General features: G+C 42.1%; 1 protein-coding gene across 8 annotated transcripts in view; it reads left to right on the top strand.

The window, feature by feature from the left end:
• RGL1 (ral guanine nucleotide dissociation stimulator like 1) overlaps nt 1-17,943 on the top strand; it is a 150,684-nt gene that overhangs the window by 117,023 nt on the left and 15,718 nt on the right. For all 8 annotated transcript variants that reach the window (XM_073356637.2, XM_073356644.2, XM_073356642.2 and 5 more), the window contains 7 exons: nt 3,607-3,710; nt 5,064-5,148; nt 10,229-10,318; nt 12,637-12,723; nt 14,254-14,286; nt 16,148-16,269; nt 16,971-17,060. In XM_073356637.2, the coding sequence (XP_073212738.1) occupies nt 3,607-3,710; nt 5,064-5,148; nt 10,229-10,318; nt 12,637-12,723; nt 14,254-14,286; nt 16,148-16,269; nt 16,971-17,060 (611 nt within the window). The remainder of the gene's footprint in view (nt 1-3,606; nt 3,711-5,063; nt 5,149-10,228; nt 10,319-12,636; nt 12,724-14,253; nt 14,287-16,147; nt 16,270-16,970; nt 17,061-17,943) is intronic.

Consider the following 17,943-nt stretch of genomic DNA (forward strand, 5'->3'; position numbering starts at 1 on the left):
CGGGTAACCCCTGTTTTTTGTATTGTGTGAAAGGGTAAATAACACTTCTCTATTCACTTTTTCTATACCAGTCATCATTTTATAGACCTATATCAAATTCTCCCCCTCCCCCGCACTCCCCCCCGTCATCACTTTTCTAATCTGAAGAGCCCTAATCTTTTTAGTCTCTCCTTGTATGGAAGCCATTGCTTGCCCTTCTCTGAACCTTTTCTAGTTCCACTATATCCTTTTATGAGATGGGGCAAATAGAACTGGATACAACATTCAAGGGCTGGGCAAAGAAATATGAGTAAAACAGTAAAAGGTGCTTCCTGTGTCCTTTGCTTTAATCCCAGTTTGTGTTTCTCCTGTTTCAAATGGGAAACTGGGCTTCTGAGCAAATGGAAACGATTTTGAAGGAATCAAATGCAAGTGAGATTCTATGTATCAGCTACCAGAAATACGAAATCCCTTAGAAATAATTCGTCTTCAACAGGTAATTGTAATTTCTTTCCTTCCCATTTATAAATCCCATAAACTTAAAACATGAAATCACCGAACTAGATATTTTTCTTACTTAAACACAAACATATTTCAAAGTAAAGTAAATGGGAAGACAGGTAAATGATCAGATGCAAAATTGATAATAGTAATAGTAAAAGTATTTTGGGGAAAAAGCAGAAAAATTAAGTTATTGCTCATAGAATTGTGGTTTTGAATAACCCTTGACACTGCAATATATTTGCTTACTGAATCATTTTCTGTGTCCAGTGGGCATGCTCACTAGTTTGTAGTTACAGATTTACTCAAAAGAACAGAAGAAATGTTAGAACAGGCCGTCTGGTTCAAGATGCCTGCCCTTTCTTTGCTTCATCTTAATCCTGTTTCCTGGCTTTTTCTCCATACCCCATGTGTCTCTCAAACTCCTTTTTACTCTTTGCTTCAGTTGCTTTCCTTAGTAATTGATTCCATATGTTTCTCACTTGTTTGCATGATATCATTTTGTCTGAGTTCCTTTAGCGACCCGAGTTTCCTAGATTGTATCTTCTGTTGGATGCTTCATGAACTGTGCTCATGAGGGCTGGGCTGCTGGCACTGAGATAGTTTTGTTTTAATGCTTCAGTGTTCCTTTAAAAATAAATCTAACGTACATTAAAGAATCGTGGATTCTTGCAAAGAGATACAAAATAAGCAATACTTAAAAAATCAGGACAAATATTGAGTTTTCCAATCTTAATATGTTTTTATGCCTCTAGAAGTAAAATTGTTAGTATAGGCATCTAGACAGGTGGGAATGGATGGCTCAGGGAACTCTGCTGGCTGACTCTGGGCAAGTTGCTTCAGCTTTCTGTGCCTCCGTTTCCCCACCTGTAAAACAGGGCTAATGATCACTCCTTTGTAAAGCACTTTGAGCTTGACTGATGAAAAGTGCACATAAGGGCTGGGTATTAGTATGGGAAGTAGTGTCTTTCACCTCTACATTGGCAATTCTAATTCAGCCTAAATCAGTAGTTGACCAATTTCTGTTATCATCTGATGGTTCTTTGATGGCCAGTGTGAAATGACTTTGATGGTATCAGTCTTGTTCTCTGGTACACAGGTGTGGATCACAAAAACCATCATCAAAAGGTATTAACGGACACCCTTGTTTGGAAGTAGAGGTGAAGCATTGTATGGAGATTAAGCTATTTTCTCATTCCTAGGGGTGATCCCTCAAGGACAGGGGGTGCATACAGAGAGGGTAGTAGGAGTGGCAGGGGAAGTCTGGACTGTCACTGCCCACATAGTATCTGATCTTTGGACTTCAGCCTCCAGGACTGTCAATCCAGTATCTTTCACCAGGCCTAAATTCACACACAAAATTAAATACTGCAGCCCTAGCTGAACCCATGAAGAATGCATGTGCACACTCAGTCAAGTAATTGCACAGGCAGAATGGCTAGCTACTCAAACAGTTACCTACTTCTAAATGGAATTGCTTATTTTGCATGCACAAATGAATGTTTTGCATATTTAGGTGCCTGTGCTTGGGAATCTGCCCGTTAAAGTGGAATTAGTCACTAAAAAATTATATGTTTTTTCTAACGGCCAGCACTTCAAACTCCACTTCGGAGCTAAAATTACTGAGCAAGAATGGCCAATTTTCTACATTAAATATTTTCTTCAAAAATAAAAAAGGAATCACTAATTGCCTATTAAAATTCCTTTTTTGAAATGAAGGTTATTTTTGAGTATTTCAGGTACAGGAAAGCTTCTGATTGTTTTATGTTTGTGTCACTTAAAAAGAGGCAAAGCAATTCTTAAAAAAATACTTGAGGCAGAAAAATGTTGGCTAAAGTTTAGCCTGCAGTGAATAAAATAAACATCTGAAAACATGGACCTATAATGGGAGTCCTGATGTTTTTCTTAAATACAGTGGAAGCTGTAAACTAAAGATGGGCCCACACTGGCACCTACTATCCCAACCTCTTTCACGTTTGGAGAGCAGGGTGTTTCAGGATCAGATTTCTGGATCCAAACCATCCCCTATGGTTTGGGTTCTGAGCTGAGCCCAAACCAAGAAGAAGCCTGTTTTCTACTGTTGCCAAAGATCTTGTGAGAAAGCTGTTTTGTGAGATTTTGGCGCAAGGTGCCAGAAATCGTACAAGAATAGCTTTCAAGCTTTTGGTGTCATCAGGTCTGACCCTGAACTTTTGAATAATGGCTTTGGCCCCAACTACAGTCTTTTGATACCAACCTTAGTACAAACCTAGCCCAAATGCCATCACCATATGCTCTGTTACTCTCTGATATTAACATAAGGTAAATTCTTAAACAGCATCTAAAGTTGTACACAGCTCATGCTCATAAACATGAATAACGTTAGAGTAACGTTAAAAATGTGACTTTTAATGTTAATATTGGAGACTAGCAGAGCAAGTGGTGTTTGCATGTGCGTGCATGAACTGCTGGGCTGTGGACACACTTTCATGAGTTCTTCGGAGAGCGGGTTGGTCACAGGCTGCTTGTTCTTTCTCCACCTCCTCCTTGCTTCCATATAAGCCTCTCTTATAATTGCCACAAAGATGTGGTGTGATCACAAAAGGGAGGGAGATGTCTTTGAGCCCGTCTCTCTATTCAGATGTGCTCCCCCCTATGGAGAGGTTTGTGAGCTCTTACCTTAAACAATGTACTCGCCGGAATATGTTGATCTTTTGTGTGTATTTTTAAATTGTCACTTAGTTTGGCAAGGTTTATCGTTTTAAATTCCACTTGCAAATAGGCAGGCCCCAACTTTCCCCGGCAGGGGGAGATGGTAATTATAAAGTGCTTGTTAATAGGATAAAGTTTGTTTTCTTTAGCTTGACTTCAAAGACCCACCTCCACTAGTATTTTTACTAGAAGAGCTGGAAGCTATAAAAAAAAACATGAAAGTGAAGAAAACAAGGATTAAGTGCCAAAATCTATAAAGGTTTTGGTAGGTGGGGAGGGAGAGAGGAGCCATTTTTGATGCCCTATGTTTGTACAGCTGCCTATAGAGTAGTAAGAATTCACTGCAGCTGTGAGATTAGAAAAACAGGAAATCGCCAGCTCACTTGTAATATTGATCTTTAACTCCCCTTTATTTTTTAATCCCTCCCTTTACAGGAATGTAGGATCCTGAAGAATTTTTCCTCTTTGAGGGCCATTGTTTCAGCACTACAGTCCAACTCCATCTACCGGTTAAAGAAGACCTGGGCGTCTGTTCCAAAGTAATCCTCCCACTGTCCTTTTATATCCTTTCCGCTATGACTGGCCCACAACAAAAACAAAGTACAGTTATGCTTAGGGCATGTCTATAGTACAAACTTTTGCTGACCCAAATAATGTCGGCATAAGACCGCCACAATTAGTATATTGTTTGTGAGCGTGCGTACTTGGCTTCCTGCGTTAGCAATGTGCATGCTCACCAAGAGTGCTTGTGTCGATGCACGGTGATGTGCACCATGGGTAGATAGCCTAGTGTGCATCCCCCCACCATCCAATCCACTGTCTTTTGGGAAGTTTTTGGCAAAGCACGGTGGGGCAGATGTGAGTCATGCAAGGGTGACTGGGAGCAAGAGGTCAGTTTCCCAGCATGCAACTGTCTCCGTTCCATAATGTTACCTAGATCTCATAATTTTCGTGCCTTTTTTAAAAATCCCACAAACCCACGCAGCCGTCCTCACTGTCCCCCATTTCTGACAGAAGCATGGAGCCTGCACAGCTCTGCACTACTGTCATAAGCATCGCAAGCACAGGACGCACAATCCTCTGGTATTTGCAGAGCCGTAAGAAAAAAACTAATCAGCATGGAACATGACGATTTCTTGGAGGACAGATTGCTGTGGGACATAGCAAGAAGCAAATCAAGGTGATTGGTGGCATTCACAGGGTAGCTGCCGATGTTGGAGCACCGCTTCTGGGCCCGAGAAACAAGCACTGACTGGTGGGATTGCATCATAACGCAGACTTGGGATGATGAGCAGCGGCTTCAGAACTTTCGGATACTCAAGGCCACGTTCCTGGATCTGTGTGCTGAGCTCAACCCAACCCTCCAGAGCAAGGACACCAAGAGGAGAGCTGCACTGACAGCAAAGAAGCAAGCAGCAATCGCACTGTGGAAACTTGCAATGCCAGATTGTTACCGGTCAGTGGGCAATCATTTTGGAGTTGGAAAATCCACTCTGGGGGCTGTTGTGCGTGCAAGACCATTACGACTGTGACTCTCGGCAACGTGCAGGACATAGTGGATGGATCTGAAGCAATGGGATTCCCAGGCTGCAGTGGAGCACTGGACGGCACGCATATCCCTATTTTGGCACCATACAACCTTACCACGGAGAACATCATCAACAGAAAGGATTACTTTTCATGGTTATGCAATCTTGCAAAATGCTAAGCCAGCAGCAATAGGAGTTGAGGAGGCTCAGCACCTCAGTGGATGGGTCTCAGTGCTGACCCACCTTTTACATGTTTGATTGTTGTCTAGTCCTTCATCGCTGTGGAAAACTGGATAATAATGATGTAGGCTTGATTTAGGGTGCTTTGTAATCAATAATTGACTTAATTCCTCTTCTGCCTAGGGACAGGATGCTGATGTTTGAAGAGCTGTCCGATATCTTCTCAGACCATGACAATTATCTGACTAGTAGAGAGCTGCTAATGAAGGTGAGAATGAGGCTGAGACCAAGAGTTATGAGCTGTGTCAGTGTTGAACTCCGCCCTCTCCCTAACCAGTTGCCCAAACCCACCCCCCGGCTCCATTGTAGGGAGCCTTACAGAGCACAGTTCTGTGACATGCAAGGAGTGTGCATGCCTGCTTCCTGTGTGACCTTTCTGCCCTGGCACAGCAGAATTGCATTGGTTCCACTTGCACTGAGGCCATACACAAATGGAAGGTTGGGATGGATTATGGGATTTGTCTACTAGTGAACAGGTGCTCTAGAAGGTGTTGAGGTACCTGTTGTCTCACTGAGGAGCGCAGCTCAAAGAAGTTGCAAAATAGCACAACGGCAAAGGATGCAGAAGTACTTCCCACAAATACAGCTGTTCTAGATAGCCTTTCCATTAGTCATAAATTCATCTAGAAAGGTTCGGTACTGACGAGCATAAAAAAATACAGAGACCAGATTCTCAGCAGCTGTAAATTGTCATAGCTCTTTGACTGCAGTGGGAGTGATGCCAGTTTACTCCAGCTGAGGATTTCATCCAAGATGTTCGTCCAAACTATCCCCACCTTCTTGGAACTACAAAACAGGGCTGGGAATCTGGAAGGAGCAGGCTTCCTGCTGTGTGTGTGGCCAGAAATGCCACAGAACAGTCTATGCTGCAGTAGTCTGGGAATTCTGCTGTCAGACCGGATAAACCCCAAAAGTTCAGAGGTCCCTAAAAATGAGAGATACTGGCAGGGAAACATGTTGGTATGAACCTTCTAGAAACTAAGGGAAAGTTCAGTTAGTTTTCTCTGAGCTCTGTCTAATTCACTCTGTTTCTATCCAGTCTATATCTAGTCTGTCCAGGAGTTTATCGTTCACCTCAGCATTATCGTGTCAAGCACTGAGTTTTGGGCAAAGGTTCAGCGGTGGCGGGTGATTTTATTCAAACTTGGTGGGCAGTAGCTATTTATGAGCCATTTATGAAAACATTTTACAGCAGGTGAAGCGGTAATAAATATTGAGTGGAGTCCATATCTATCCAGAGCAGTTTAATTAACTAAATGTTAAACATCCCTGAGAACAGACCTATTGGATCCTGCCAGCTCTTACTCTGCAAACCATTCTGAAGACAATGAAATGAGCTTATGATGATCTTGCGCATCTGTTCTATTAACTTCGTTCCACTCGTGACAACCCCAAGACTTGCTTCAGATGAAGCCTGGAACTCTCTCTTTCCTAATTGTGAGGACTGCCACATCCTTGAATAGTCTTCCCAAGGAAGTTGTAGCAGACTCATCGCTTGAGACATCTAAAGCTGGAGTGGATCAAAACAGCTGAATATACTTTTGACAGGGCAGCATCTCTCTCCTGTCTCTTTTCTAGATACAAACTGCTGGGAGACCTTCTTCTGTTCAAACACCTTGAACAATTTATTAGTGTTCTCCCCATCACTTGTGCAGCATTGTGTTTACAAGCATACTGTCCTTGGTTCACTCAGCCAAGAAGTGTGGAGACAGAAAGGATTTTCCCCTGCGAGATCTCTCCTGGCTCTGACTTGCAAAAGCCTGCCAGTCTCTCTCTGCTTCCCTCAGCATCTCCTTCCTGTGCCTTTTCTATTTTCTAATCTAATGAACTCATTAGCCTTTTGGGCTCTGCTCAGCCCATCCCAGCCTATCAGTTAGGCACAGCATTACCCCTCAGGTTTATTCTGAGGGTGATCATAGAATCATAGACTTTAAGGTCAGAAGGGACCATTATGATCGTCTAGCCTGACCTCCTGCACAACGCAGGCCACAGAGTCTCACCCACCCCCTCCTGTAACAAACCCCTAACCTCTGTCTGAGCTATTGAAGTCCTCAAATCATGGTTTAAAGACTTGAAGGGGCAGAGAATCCTCCAGCAAGTGACCCGTGCCCCACGCTGCAGAGGAAGGCGAAAAAACCCAAGGACTCTGCCAATCTGCCCTGGAAGAAAATTCCTTCCCAACCCCAAATATGATGATCAGCTAGACCCTGAGTATGTGGGCAAGACTCACCAGTTAGACATAATTGACATAATTGTTGGTCAGTGCTCAGAGTGCTGGTACAGCTACTGTTGCCCAACGCTCTGTCACAGTACTGTATGGAATAAGCCAGAAGTGGCTTGGTGGGTGAACCAAGAGGTCTTTCCATCTCTAAAATCTAGAGCACTACAAGCCTGCTGCACCATGTGCATGAGTATTTCTTCTGTGGTTTGTAGCTTATTTAAATCAGCTTCTGTACCAAATGATGAGAGAATAACCAATGTGATACCAATTTTTAAAAGGGCTCCAGAGGTGATCCTGGCAATTACAGGCCAATAAGCCTGACTTCAGTACCAGGCAAATTGATTGAAAATATAGAATTATCAGACACATAGATGAACATAATTTGTTGGGGAAGAATCAACATGGCTTTTGTAAAGGGAAATCATGCCTCACCAATCTACTAGAATTCATTGAGGGGGTCGACAAGCATGTGGACAAGGGGGATTCAGTGGATATAGTGTACTTAGATTTTCAGAAAGCCTTTGACAAGGTCCCTCACCCAAGGCTCTTAAGCAAAGTAAGCTGTCATAGGCTAAGAGGGAAGGTCCTCTCATGGATCGGTAACTGGTTAGAAGATAGGAAACAAAGGATAGGAATAAATGGTCCATTTTCAGGATGGAGAGAGGTAAATAGTGGTGTCCCCCAGGGGTCTGTACTGGGATCACTCCTATACTGATAAATTATCTAGTAAAAGGGGTAAACAGTGAGGTGATAAAATTTGCAGATGATACAAAACTGCTAAAGATAGTTAAGTCCAAAACAGACTGTGACGAGCTACAAAGGGATCTCACAAAACTGGGTGACTGGGTAACAAAATGGCAAATGAAATTCAATGTTGATAAATGCAAAGCAATGCACATTGGAAAGCATAATCCCAACTATACATATAAAATGATGGGGTCTAAATTAGCTGTTACCACCAAGGAGAGAGAGATCTGAAAACATCCACTGAATGTGCAGTGGCGGTCAATAAAGCTGACAGAATATTGGGAATCATTAAGAAAGGGATAGATAATAAAGACAGAAAATATCATGTTGCCTCTATATAAATCCATGGTATGCCCATATCTTGAATACTGTGTGCAGATGTGGTCGTACCATCTCAAAAAAGATATATTGGAATTGGAAAAGCTTAAGAAAAGTGCAACACAAATGATTAGGGGTATGGAACACCTTCCATATGAGAAGGGATTAATAAGATTGGGACTTTTTGGTTTGGAAAATTTATTTGAGAATAAACAAAATTTTGTCAAATAAATAAGGGGGATATGATAGAGGTCTATAAAATCATGACTGGTATGGACAAAGTAAATAAGGAAATGTTATTTACGCCTTCTCATAACACAAGTACTAGAGGTTACCAAAATGAAATTAATAGGCAGCAGGTTTAAAACAAATAAAAGGAAGTATTTCTTCACACAAAATGGAGGACCTGTGGAACTCTTTGCCAGAGGATGTTGTGAAGGCCAAGAATATAACAGGGTTCAAAAAAGAACTAAATAAATTCATGGAGGATAGGTCCATCAATGGCTATTAGCCAGGGTGGCAGGAATGGTGTCTCTAGCCTCTGTTTGTTTGCCAGAAGCTGGGAGTGGACTACAGGGGATGGATCACTTGATGATTACCTGTTCTGTTCATTCCCCCTGGGGCACCTGGCATTGGCCACTGTCGGAAGTCAGGATTCTGGGCTAGATGGACCTTTGGTCTGACCCAGTATGGCCATTCTTATGGGAGTCCAGGCTACTAAGTTCCATTTCTGTCTCTAAAAGAAAAGGAGTACTTGTGGCACCTTAGAGACTAACCAATTTATTTGAGCATAAGCTTTCGTGAGCTACAGTTTATGCTCAAATAAATTGGTTAGTCTCTAAGGTGCCACAAGTACTCCTTTTCTTTTTGCAAATACAGGTTGTTTTTGCAATTTTGTCAAATAAATTGGTTAGTCTCTAAGGTGCCACAAGTACTCCTTTTCTTTTTGCAAATACAGGTTGTTTTTGCAAATACACGGCTGTTACTCTGAAACCTGTCATTTCTGTCTCTGCAACTTACTGTTATATGGCCTGGGCATAGTCTCTAAGGTGCCACAAGTACTCCTTTTCTTTTTGCAAATACAGGTTGTTTTTGCAAATACACGGCTGTTACTCTGAAACCTGTCATTTCTGTCTCTGCAACTTACTGTTATATGGCCTGGGCAAGTCACTAAAACTCCTTGTTTTCCCCAGCTATAAAATAGGTGTTGTATTACTCATCTATCTGGTAGGAATGTTGGGAGTCTTGATTAATTAACATTTATAAAGTACCTTGAGATCCTACAAAAGGAGCTTTACAAATGCAAATTATTATTTATTGTTGTTTTGGGATTCACTAGAAAATGGGGGTCATAATCTCAGAAATAAATTAATGCCATAAGGCAAAGGCTACGGAACTGTTATGAAATGTGGCTCCCATTCATACAGTTATTGGAAAACCTAAATCCCTCAGCCTCGAATTGTGCAAATCTAAAACAAACACTTTTATTTCATGAATGTCTCCTTATTACTCAGAAAACCGTAAAGGTTAGTCATCATATCATAGAGTCACTGTATAAAAAAAGAAAAACACCATTGTGTTACATAACAGAGGGGGAGATGTTTATTTGTAAAACTGCTGATTGTGAAATAAGTTAGAGGTCTAAGGACAAAAACCCAGAAGCTGGGTTCGGATGAAATATATGATGCATATTCAAGCTTCTTGAATTTGAAAGTGTCAGTTGATTTGTGGTTCTTCTAAGCTTCGCCTGGGCCAGGACTGTTTTGCAGACAAACTTCCTTGTGGGAATTTGGTACAATTGTTTCCAACAAACCCCAGAAGTGCAGAAGCATAAATGTTTTGTTTTTTGTTTTTTTGGTTTTTTTTTGAAACAAGCAAAAAAGTTAAGCTCACATTTCTGAACCTCAGGGCAGTGTGGATTGGGCTCAGTTGTGTGAAATTTCATGTATTTCAATGCTACCAATAATGTCCCCCATTAATTGCCCTTTCATTCACTCCATAGGAAGGAACATCCAAGTTTGCAAATCTGGACAGTAGTGTGAAAGAGAACCAGAAAAGGACCCAGAGGCGGCTTCAGCTCCAGAAAGATATGGTGTGTGCAGCATGCTGTTCTCTCTTTTCTCTGAATTTATACTTGGGATAATCCCATCTGTAGTGAATTATACATAGAAACAAAATCCAGAAATGCATTTTAAGAAAAAGAGCACATAGCACATTATACACTTAAAAATTGCAAAACATGCATTATACCATGCAAAAACCCTAGAGTCAATACAACAGTGAGGGTGAGCAATCAAGTACACCGTGTCAAGAAACTTAACAGTGAAGATTGAACACTCAGCCTTAACTCTGTTCCTTTTTACACATGACCTAAAATAGCCTTTCTGCATATATTTCTATAAACAGACATTACAGTATAAACCAGAACATGAACAGGAGTTTGTAATACATCTTTATGTACTGTACAGATATTATATGGTGGGAGCTGAACTGCCAAGCTGTAACAGCATCATTGTATGCAGTGGTGGTGTAGCCATGTCAGGTCACAGGATATTAGGGAGACAAGGTGGGTGAGGTAATATGTTTTATAGGACCAACTTCAGTTAGGGGGAGAGACAAGTTTTGGAGCTTATGCAGAACTCTTCTTCCAGTTTCCCAGCCCTGAAATAGAGCTCTGTGTAAGCTCAAAAGTGTGTGTCTCTCACCAGCAGAATGTGGTCCAATAAAAGAGATCACCTCCCCCACCTTGTCTCTCTAAGCTGTCACAAGGGTGACCAGAGAGCAAATGTGAAAAATCGGGACAGGAGATGGGGGGTGGGGGTGGTAATAGGCACCTATATGAGACTAAGCCCCAAATATTGGGACTGTCCCTATAAAATCGGGACATCTGGTCACCCAGCCTGTCACTGAGCAGATAATTTGAGAATCCCAGCTGTCCTGTGATCCAAAAACTCCATAAATTTACTAAAATGCCACAGGAAGTGTATTTACAAAACAGAAGTATCTATCAAATGCCTGAAATAAGGACGTGCTGATGGCTGTAAAAGACTGCAGGAGTTGGAGGAGAAGTGGTGGTGTCAGAGTGTTTGCTGTTGCACCAATCGCCACTTGTCTGTCCACAGCAGGAGTAAACAAGGGTGCCTAGAGCTACTTCCTTCACTTCCACCTCCATCTACCCAGTGCCCAGGCCAGCTTCTCAGGATTGGATATAGGACTGAGGACTTGGGCCTTAATTTCAAGACTTTCCGAAATTTATTCAAACCGCCGCATGAGACAGCAATAAATGATTGATGGCTGTAGGCAGATATCCATAGCCTCTGACTGGCTGGTTGTCTTTCCTAAGGAAGAAAGGGAGCTCTTATTCAGACTCCAGTAGCAATCGCTATTACCCTTTAAACAAAGCTGTGTGAAAATAACCAATTTTTACTTGGTAAAATGTTTACTGCAAAAAACCAAACATTTTATGATATTACGGGAAAATTAGTTCTGGTCAAGGGGAAATTGTCATTCACTTCAGTGAGTTCATGAAACACACAGGCACTCCCAGGATTTTTGAGAGATCCGCTTAATTTTTATGGAATTTGGACGGATTTTTATAGGAGATGATTCCATAAGACGTGCCTGTTTCCATTTTTGCCAGTGAAAACTGCTTTTTACCCTGATGAAACTGGAATGTTTGCTGAAACAAACAGCTTTCTCAGACAAACTGACTAGGAGGAGAGATCTGGAAACTGGAGGAAATGGAAGCAAAAGCTGGCTTTCATTTTTGTTGACTGGCAGATATATGAATCTTTTTGCTGGTTTTAGTAGCAGTGAGAATTTTTTTCTCACTGATGTAGAATCAACCCTGACTCCAAATAAGGTAGAAGACTTCAGAAGATTGAAAGTTGAGTCCTGAGTTAATTAGAACACAGTGATTATCCCAAGGAGGACGTACCCAGCTTGGAAGGAATGTAATCACACAATTTTATAACTTCATTAAAAAGCAAAGACCCACCGAGATGAGCCATAGAAAAAGGCTGTTTACACAAGGCGTTAGGAGCCATCTGCACAGTCTGAAGGGAGCTGTGGGATGCTGGCTTTTGTGCTCCTTTTAGCATATTTTACACTCATTCCTCCTGTAGGACAGCAGTAGGAATTCTGTGTGCAGGAACTAGTGTTGCAGAGGCCCTGAATATATCCACTCTTCAAAATCCAGTTGTTCATTTGAATAACAATGGCCCCATCCCACTCCCATTGAAGTCAACGGCAAAATTCCTATTGATTTAAATGGAACAGAATCAGACCCAGAATTTTACTGCAGGCTTTCAGCTGACTACTCTCTGTATAATATTTTATATCATAATGTAGCGGCTTGAATTCATAGCCTCTCTCTGACAATTAACCAGACACTGTTCTGATTGTCTGCAGGGAGTCATGCAGGGTACAGTCCCCTACCTTGGCACCTTTCTTACAGACCTGACCATGCTTGACACAGCGCTGCAGGACTATATAGAGGTAGGTTTGTGCAGCTTCTTGAATTCTAACCCCTCTCCCTGCAGTTGTGATAATTGGGCCAGCAAATTTACTAGCCACCACTAAGGACAAATCTTGATGGTTCTGTATGTTTCGCTTTTGTCACATTCTCGTATGAAACATTCACAGACTTATAGAGGAGTTTGCAATGTCAAAAGTTATAGATGGGGAGGATGAGCAATATTTTTATTAGGAAAAAAAGATCTCTACTAAATTTAATAATGGAGCTTATTTACTAGGGCATTCTTAAGTGTGGTACTTTATGCTCAAAATTTATATTTTGCTTGAAAAAACCCTAATGAGAGTATAAAAGTTTTTATTATTTTATTTTAATTAAAACTTTTTAAAAAAAATAAACTTCCACCTTCTGTGTTGGGAAACTCAATACCACAATTTTGTCTTAAGTTCAGCTCTTCAGCTTGAGAAGTTAAGTTCTTCAACATGGTCTTAGCTCATTTTGTAATCATTTGAGCACTGAAGTTCTTCGTGGGGAAGGATTCTCCCTCCTCTTCAGCTGGCCAACCTTAGTGTAGGCAGGGAAGGACAGGACCAAGAGATCCTGACCAGGGGGCAAAGGTTCCATAGCATTTCAAAGGTGAATAGAATGGATGGATCTGGCGGCGAATGAGAGAACTGGACAAATCACAGATGAATTATGAGTGAATGGGACATGTGTGGCCAGGTGAGTGTGACCAAAGAGCAATGAGAGAGAATGTGGGGGGTGATTTGCAGGAGAATATCTTGCACTCTAGGGCCAGCATTTTGAAACTTGGCTGTTTGAAGTTAGGCTCCTAAATCCTTATTTAGGCACCTGTATAAAAATGGTCTGATTTTCAGAAGTTTTAAACCCCTCAAATCCCAGGGAAGTCATTGGGAGCTGCAAATACTGAACACCTTTGAAAATCAGCACACTTTTTTGGGTGCTTAAATATGGAATTAGGAGCTACACTTTAGGTATTCAAGTTTGAATATTTTGGTGTTTGTAGTGAGGATGAGTTAGAATGTTTTTGGCTGGGCTGGTAAATTTTCTTGATAGTTTTGCAAGGATGATCTAAAGGAAGCAGCTATGACTCAGAATACACACAAAACTTAATTCTGTACTGGGTTTGTTTGCCAGTTGTGTGTGTACACGTATCCATGTGTGTTCACTTGGCTCTTACAAACTCAAGGTTTGGGAGCACTGGCTTGAGCCACTTATAGTGCTGGCAGAATTTAAGCAGATTTCTCACACACACACAGAGTTCTGTCAGCACACATCTGCCAGACCTGAAACATGCTATACCTGTTCCAAAATTGGAATTTCCTTCTTAATCAAACTGCCATTCAGTCCAGAGACAGATCTCCAGTAGGGACTAGCATGCAATCAGAAAACTCAGGTCTCTAGAAGGTCCTTGCTCAAAGAGACCATATGATTGAATTCCATATTTCTTCCAATCTTTGACTTTTTACACTGCTGTTGAATATATTCACTTTGGATTCTTCAGTGATCCCTGTTTTCTTTGCTTCATACAGGGTGGGCTGATAAACTTTGAGAAGAGGAGACGGGTAAGTCTGAACTTCTTCCATGACTAGCATTTTGCTGCCACCCTGTTGTACAGAATCCTGCTTGTACTTTACTTTAAGACAGGGATCGGCAACCTTTGGCGCACGGCCCATCAGGGAAATCCCTCAGCCCACGCTGCTTCCCGCAGCAACCATTGGCCTGGAATGGCAAACCGCGGCCAGTGGGAGCTGTGATTGGCCAAACCTGCGGACGTTGCAGGTAAACAAACTGTCCCAGCCCGCCAGCAGATTTCCCTGATGGGCCGTGTGCCAAAGGTTGCCTATCTCTGCTTTAGGGACTTACTCTTTTCCCTTGGTGCATTCCCAAAGACCATTGACTTCAATGGGAGTTACCTGCAAATAAGGATAGAACAGTAAAGCGCTATATGTGTGAGTCCACGCAAGCCTGAAGAGGGTGGGGCGTGAAGGAAGGACTGCCATTAATTAGATGGGTGCTACAGGGGAAAGGAAGTCCTAAGCACTAGGCAGTATACAGAACATTTATGCATGGGGACTGTATGTTCACTGCCCATGAGCATCAGTGGAAGAAGTCTGTTATCTCATAAATCCAATTTATCAACAGCAGAACAGACCTGCTAGTAAGTGAAGCTCGCTTTTTAGAAAGCGTAGCATGAGTCTCATAAACTTCCTTAGTTTGCTGCATTAATCTGCTTCATTGGATCCAAAGAAAGGATGCAGGGGAGAATGAAAGGGTGATATGGGGCGGAGAAATAAATGCTCTCAGCCTGCCCTTTCAGTCTGCCCTGCATTGGTTGCACAGATAAAGAGGTAAAGAAAAGCCGCGTAGAAGACAACATGCTTGGGTCATATCTGTCTGAATAAAGACAAACCAAAGGCAAATCTTTTCAGGGACTCAGTGCAGACTTTGATTTTGCTGTGATAGGGCCCATTTCCTTACTCTTAACTGATTCCCAGCTCCATAAACCACATTTTAAACTTCCCTTTTATTTATGACTGGGTGGCTCAGGGTATTGATAGTGGGGCACAAAAGCTCCTGTGACTATGTCACCAGCCCAGTTCAGCCCAGACTGGAAGCAAATGAAAGTTATTGCCATCTGATGGTTGATGGGTAGTCTCAGTCCAGTTCCTAGTTGCTGAGTCTGCCCTGCCTTCTACCCTGTGCTGTAATTTACACCTCAGCAAAGCATGTGTAAAACCATACCAAATCCGAATTCTCCATTCATTCACACCAGAAGTAGCATAACACACTCATGTTACACAAGTATAAATGGCTGCACAATGTACAAGGCAGTGGAAGACAGACTGCTTCATCGGTCATCACTATGGACACCCTTGTTTGTAGTCTCAGCAATGTAAGGTCCAAATAAGCACAGAGAATGAACTCCCTCTAAGGGTGATCCATCTGGGTCAGGGATGAGGTATGTGAGTGGGACAGAGTAGGGAAGCTTTCACTGCTGTTTTCCATGATGTCCCTAGTCTATGACTTCAGTGTGCAACACTCTCATTCTGGCATCTAATGCCAGTGCTAAACTCACATTAGAGTTTGTCTCTCTCAAAATCAGTTATACTGAAAGGCAGAGTTCCTGGTGTTGGAAGATTGTCCTATTTTTCCATATTTTAACCTGTGGAGCTTTGTTGAAACCTGCAAAAACCAAAACCTGTTCAGGAAAACAAAAGCCAGATTTTTGTTGTTGAAAAACTGCTTTGTGATGTCTAAAATTGCCTGGGTATTCAGTTAAGAATGAAGCAGTCTTTAGTTTGTCCTGTGATTATTGGTGCATGTGTTCTGCCCACTTATCCTTACTTTGTATGTGAATGAGTCTGTATTTGGCTTTGTTTTGGTTTCTAATTAAAATTCCTATTTGATTATTTGTTTCCTCAGGAGTTTGAAGTAATCGCCCAAATTAAGCTCTTGCAATCTTCCTGTAATAGCTATTGCATGACGCCAGACCAAAAATTCATCCGATGGTTCAGGAGACAGCGGCTATTAACAGAGGAGGAGAGGTGAGACTATCAATGCGCTGAAGGGAGCATGTTTTTCATGTCCAGCCTCCCATCTATGTGTATGAGCTATATCTGGCTTAGATAGTCTCATAGTATTTAAATAGACTGTAAATCAAGGATACAGCATGTATGTGTGCCTTTTAATACACAGCTGGTGAAAACTTGGTTAACACTTTGCAGGATTTAGTTTTGAGATTGGTAATTTGGTTTTCAACTTTAAAATGTTACAGTGTGTTGTGTCTGATCTGTATGTCTGTCGGTCTGTGTGTGTGCTTACATATACACTCAGTATTACCTAGAGGTGTGAACCTACGATAAATCACAGTACTATAAAATTCATCGTGAAAGGACACCAATTTCAACTCACACAGAGTGACGGTGTTCAGTCCTGTCCTGCACTGTATAATCCCTTTTCTTAGATTGCTATTATGATAATAGTTAATATGATCAGAAAAACACATTTAAGTTCTTTTTAAACTATTGTAAAAAAAAGCAAATACTCCTTTCCTCAAGGTAAAATGCGTGCAGGCTGATGTTTGTTTCTCTGTGCTGTATTGCGGTAACCTCTTGTTGAAGCTGGAGTAACTGAATATCTCTCTCTTTTTAAATTATTGCTAGTCTGAGGCATATTGCGGGCATATTGCATGATAATAAAATGATATTTAACTCTCTCAAGTAAACAAATCTTCCCTGTTGCGTAGTTATGGCCTGTCATGTGAGATAGAAGCAGCTGCTGACACTAACACTACGTCACCGAAACCTCGGAAGAGTATGGTGAAGAGACTCAGCTTGTGAGTATGCCAGAAGGGGTCATGGCATCTGCTGAATTAGTAGAGGAATGACCTGAATAAATCAAACAAGAAAAATGTATTCCACCAGACGAGGAGCTTGGCAGGGAATCTGATCACGTTAAAGGGATATTGTCAGCTAAAAGTTCATAATTACATCTGAAATTGTTTACTAAATTATTGTTCCAGGTAATACTTACAATGACTACAGCTGAAAAAGATTAGAAACAAATCATTCAGTGGTTACCAGCCTTTTTGGGGTATAGGAGAAGTAACAAATTTAGGGCCCACTTATAAACTCAATGACGCTGATGTTGTTCAGGAATAACATCACCAAATACAATGGAATTACACCTGTGCAAAAGCGAAGTAAATGAGATCAGACTGTGGCCCACAGTTGGTTTAATTTATTGTGTGTGCAAAAATTTCCTGCAGAATTGTAACATGCAAATTAGAGCCACCGAAAATAAATATATATAAAGTCTCCATGTGCTGCCCTCACACCCTACCCTGAGCTGCAGCTCCTATTGGCCAGGAACCATGGCCAATGGGAGCTGCAGGAGCAGTGCCTGCAGGCAGGGGCAGTGCACTGAGCCACCTGGCTGCCCCTGAGCCTAGGAGCTAGACATGCTGGTCACTTTCGGGAGCTGCCCAAGGTAAGCGCCACCTGGACCCTTCACCCCTCCTGCACCCTAACCCCCAGCCCTGAGCCCCCTCCCATACCCAAACTCCCTTCCAGAGCCCACACCCCTGCCCCTTTTGCACCCAACCCCCTGAGCTCCCTTTTGCACCCAAACTCCCTCCCAGAGCCTACACCCCCTCCTGCACCCCTGCCCCAAGCTCAGCCCAGAGCCCCTTCCCACACTCCAAACCCCTCGGCCCCAGC

Source organism: Lepidochelys kempii, chromosome 8 (genome assembly GCF_965140285.1).
Source record: "Lepidochelys kempii isolate rLepKem1 chromosome 8, rLepKem1.hap1, whole genome shotgun sequence".
Lineage (NCBI taxonomy): Eukaryota > Metazoa > Chordata > Testudines > Cheloniidae > Lepidochelys > Lepidochelys kempii.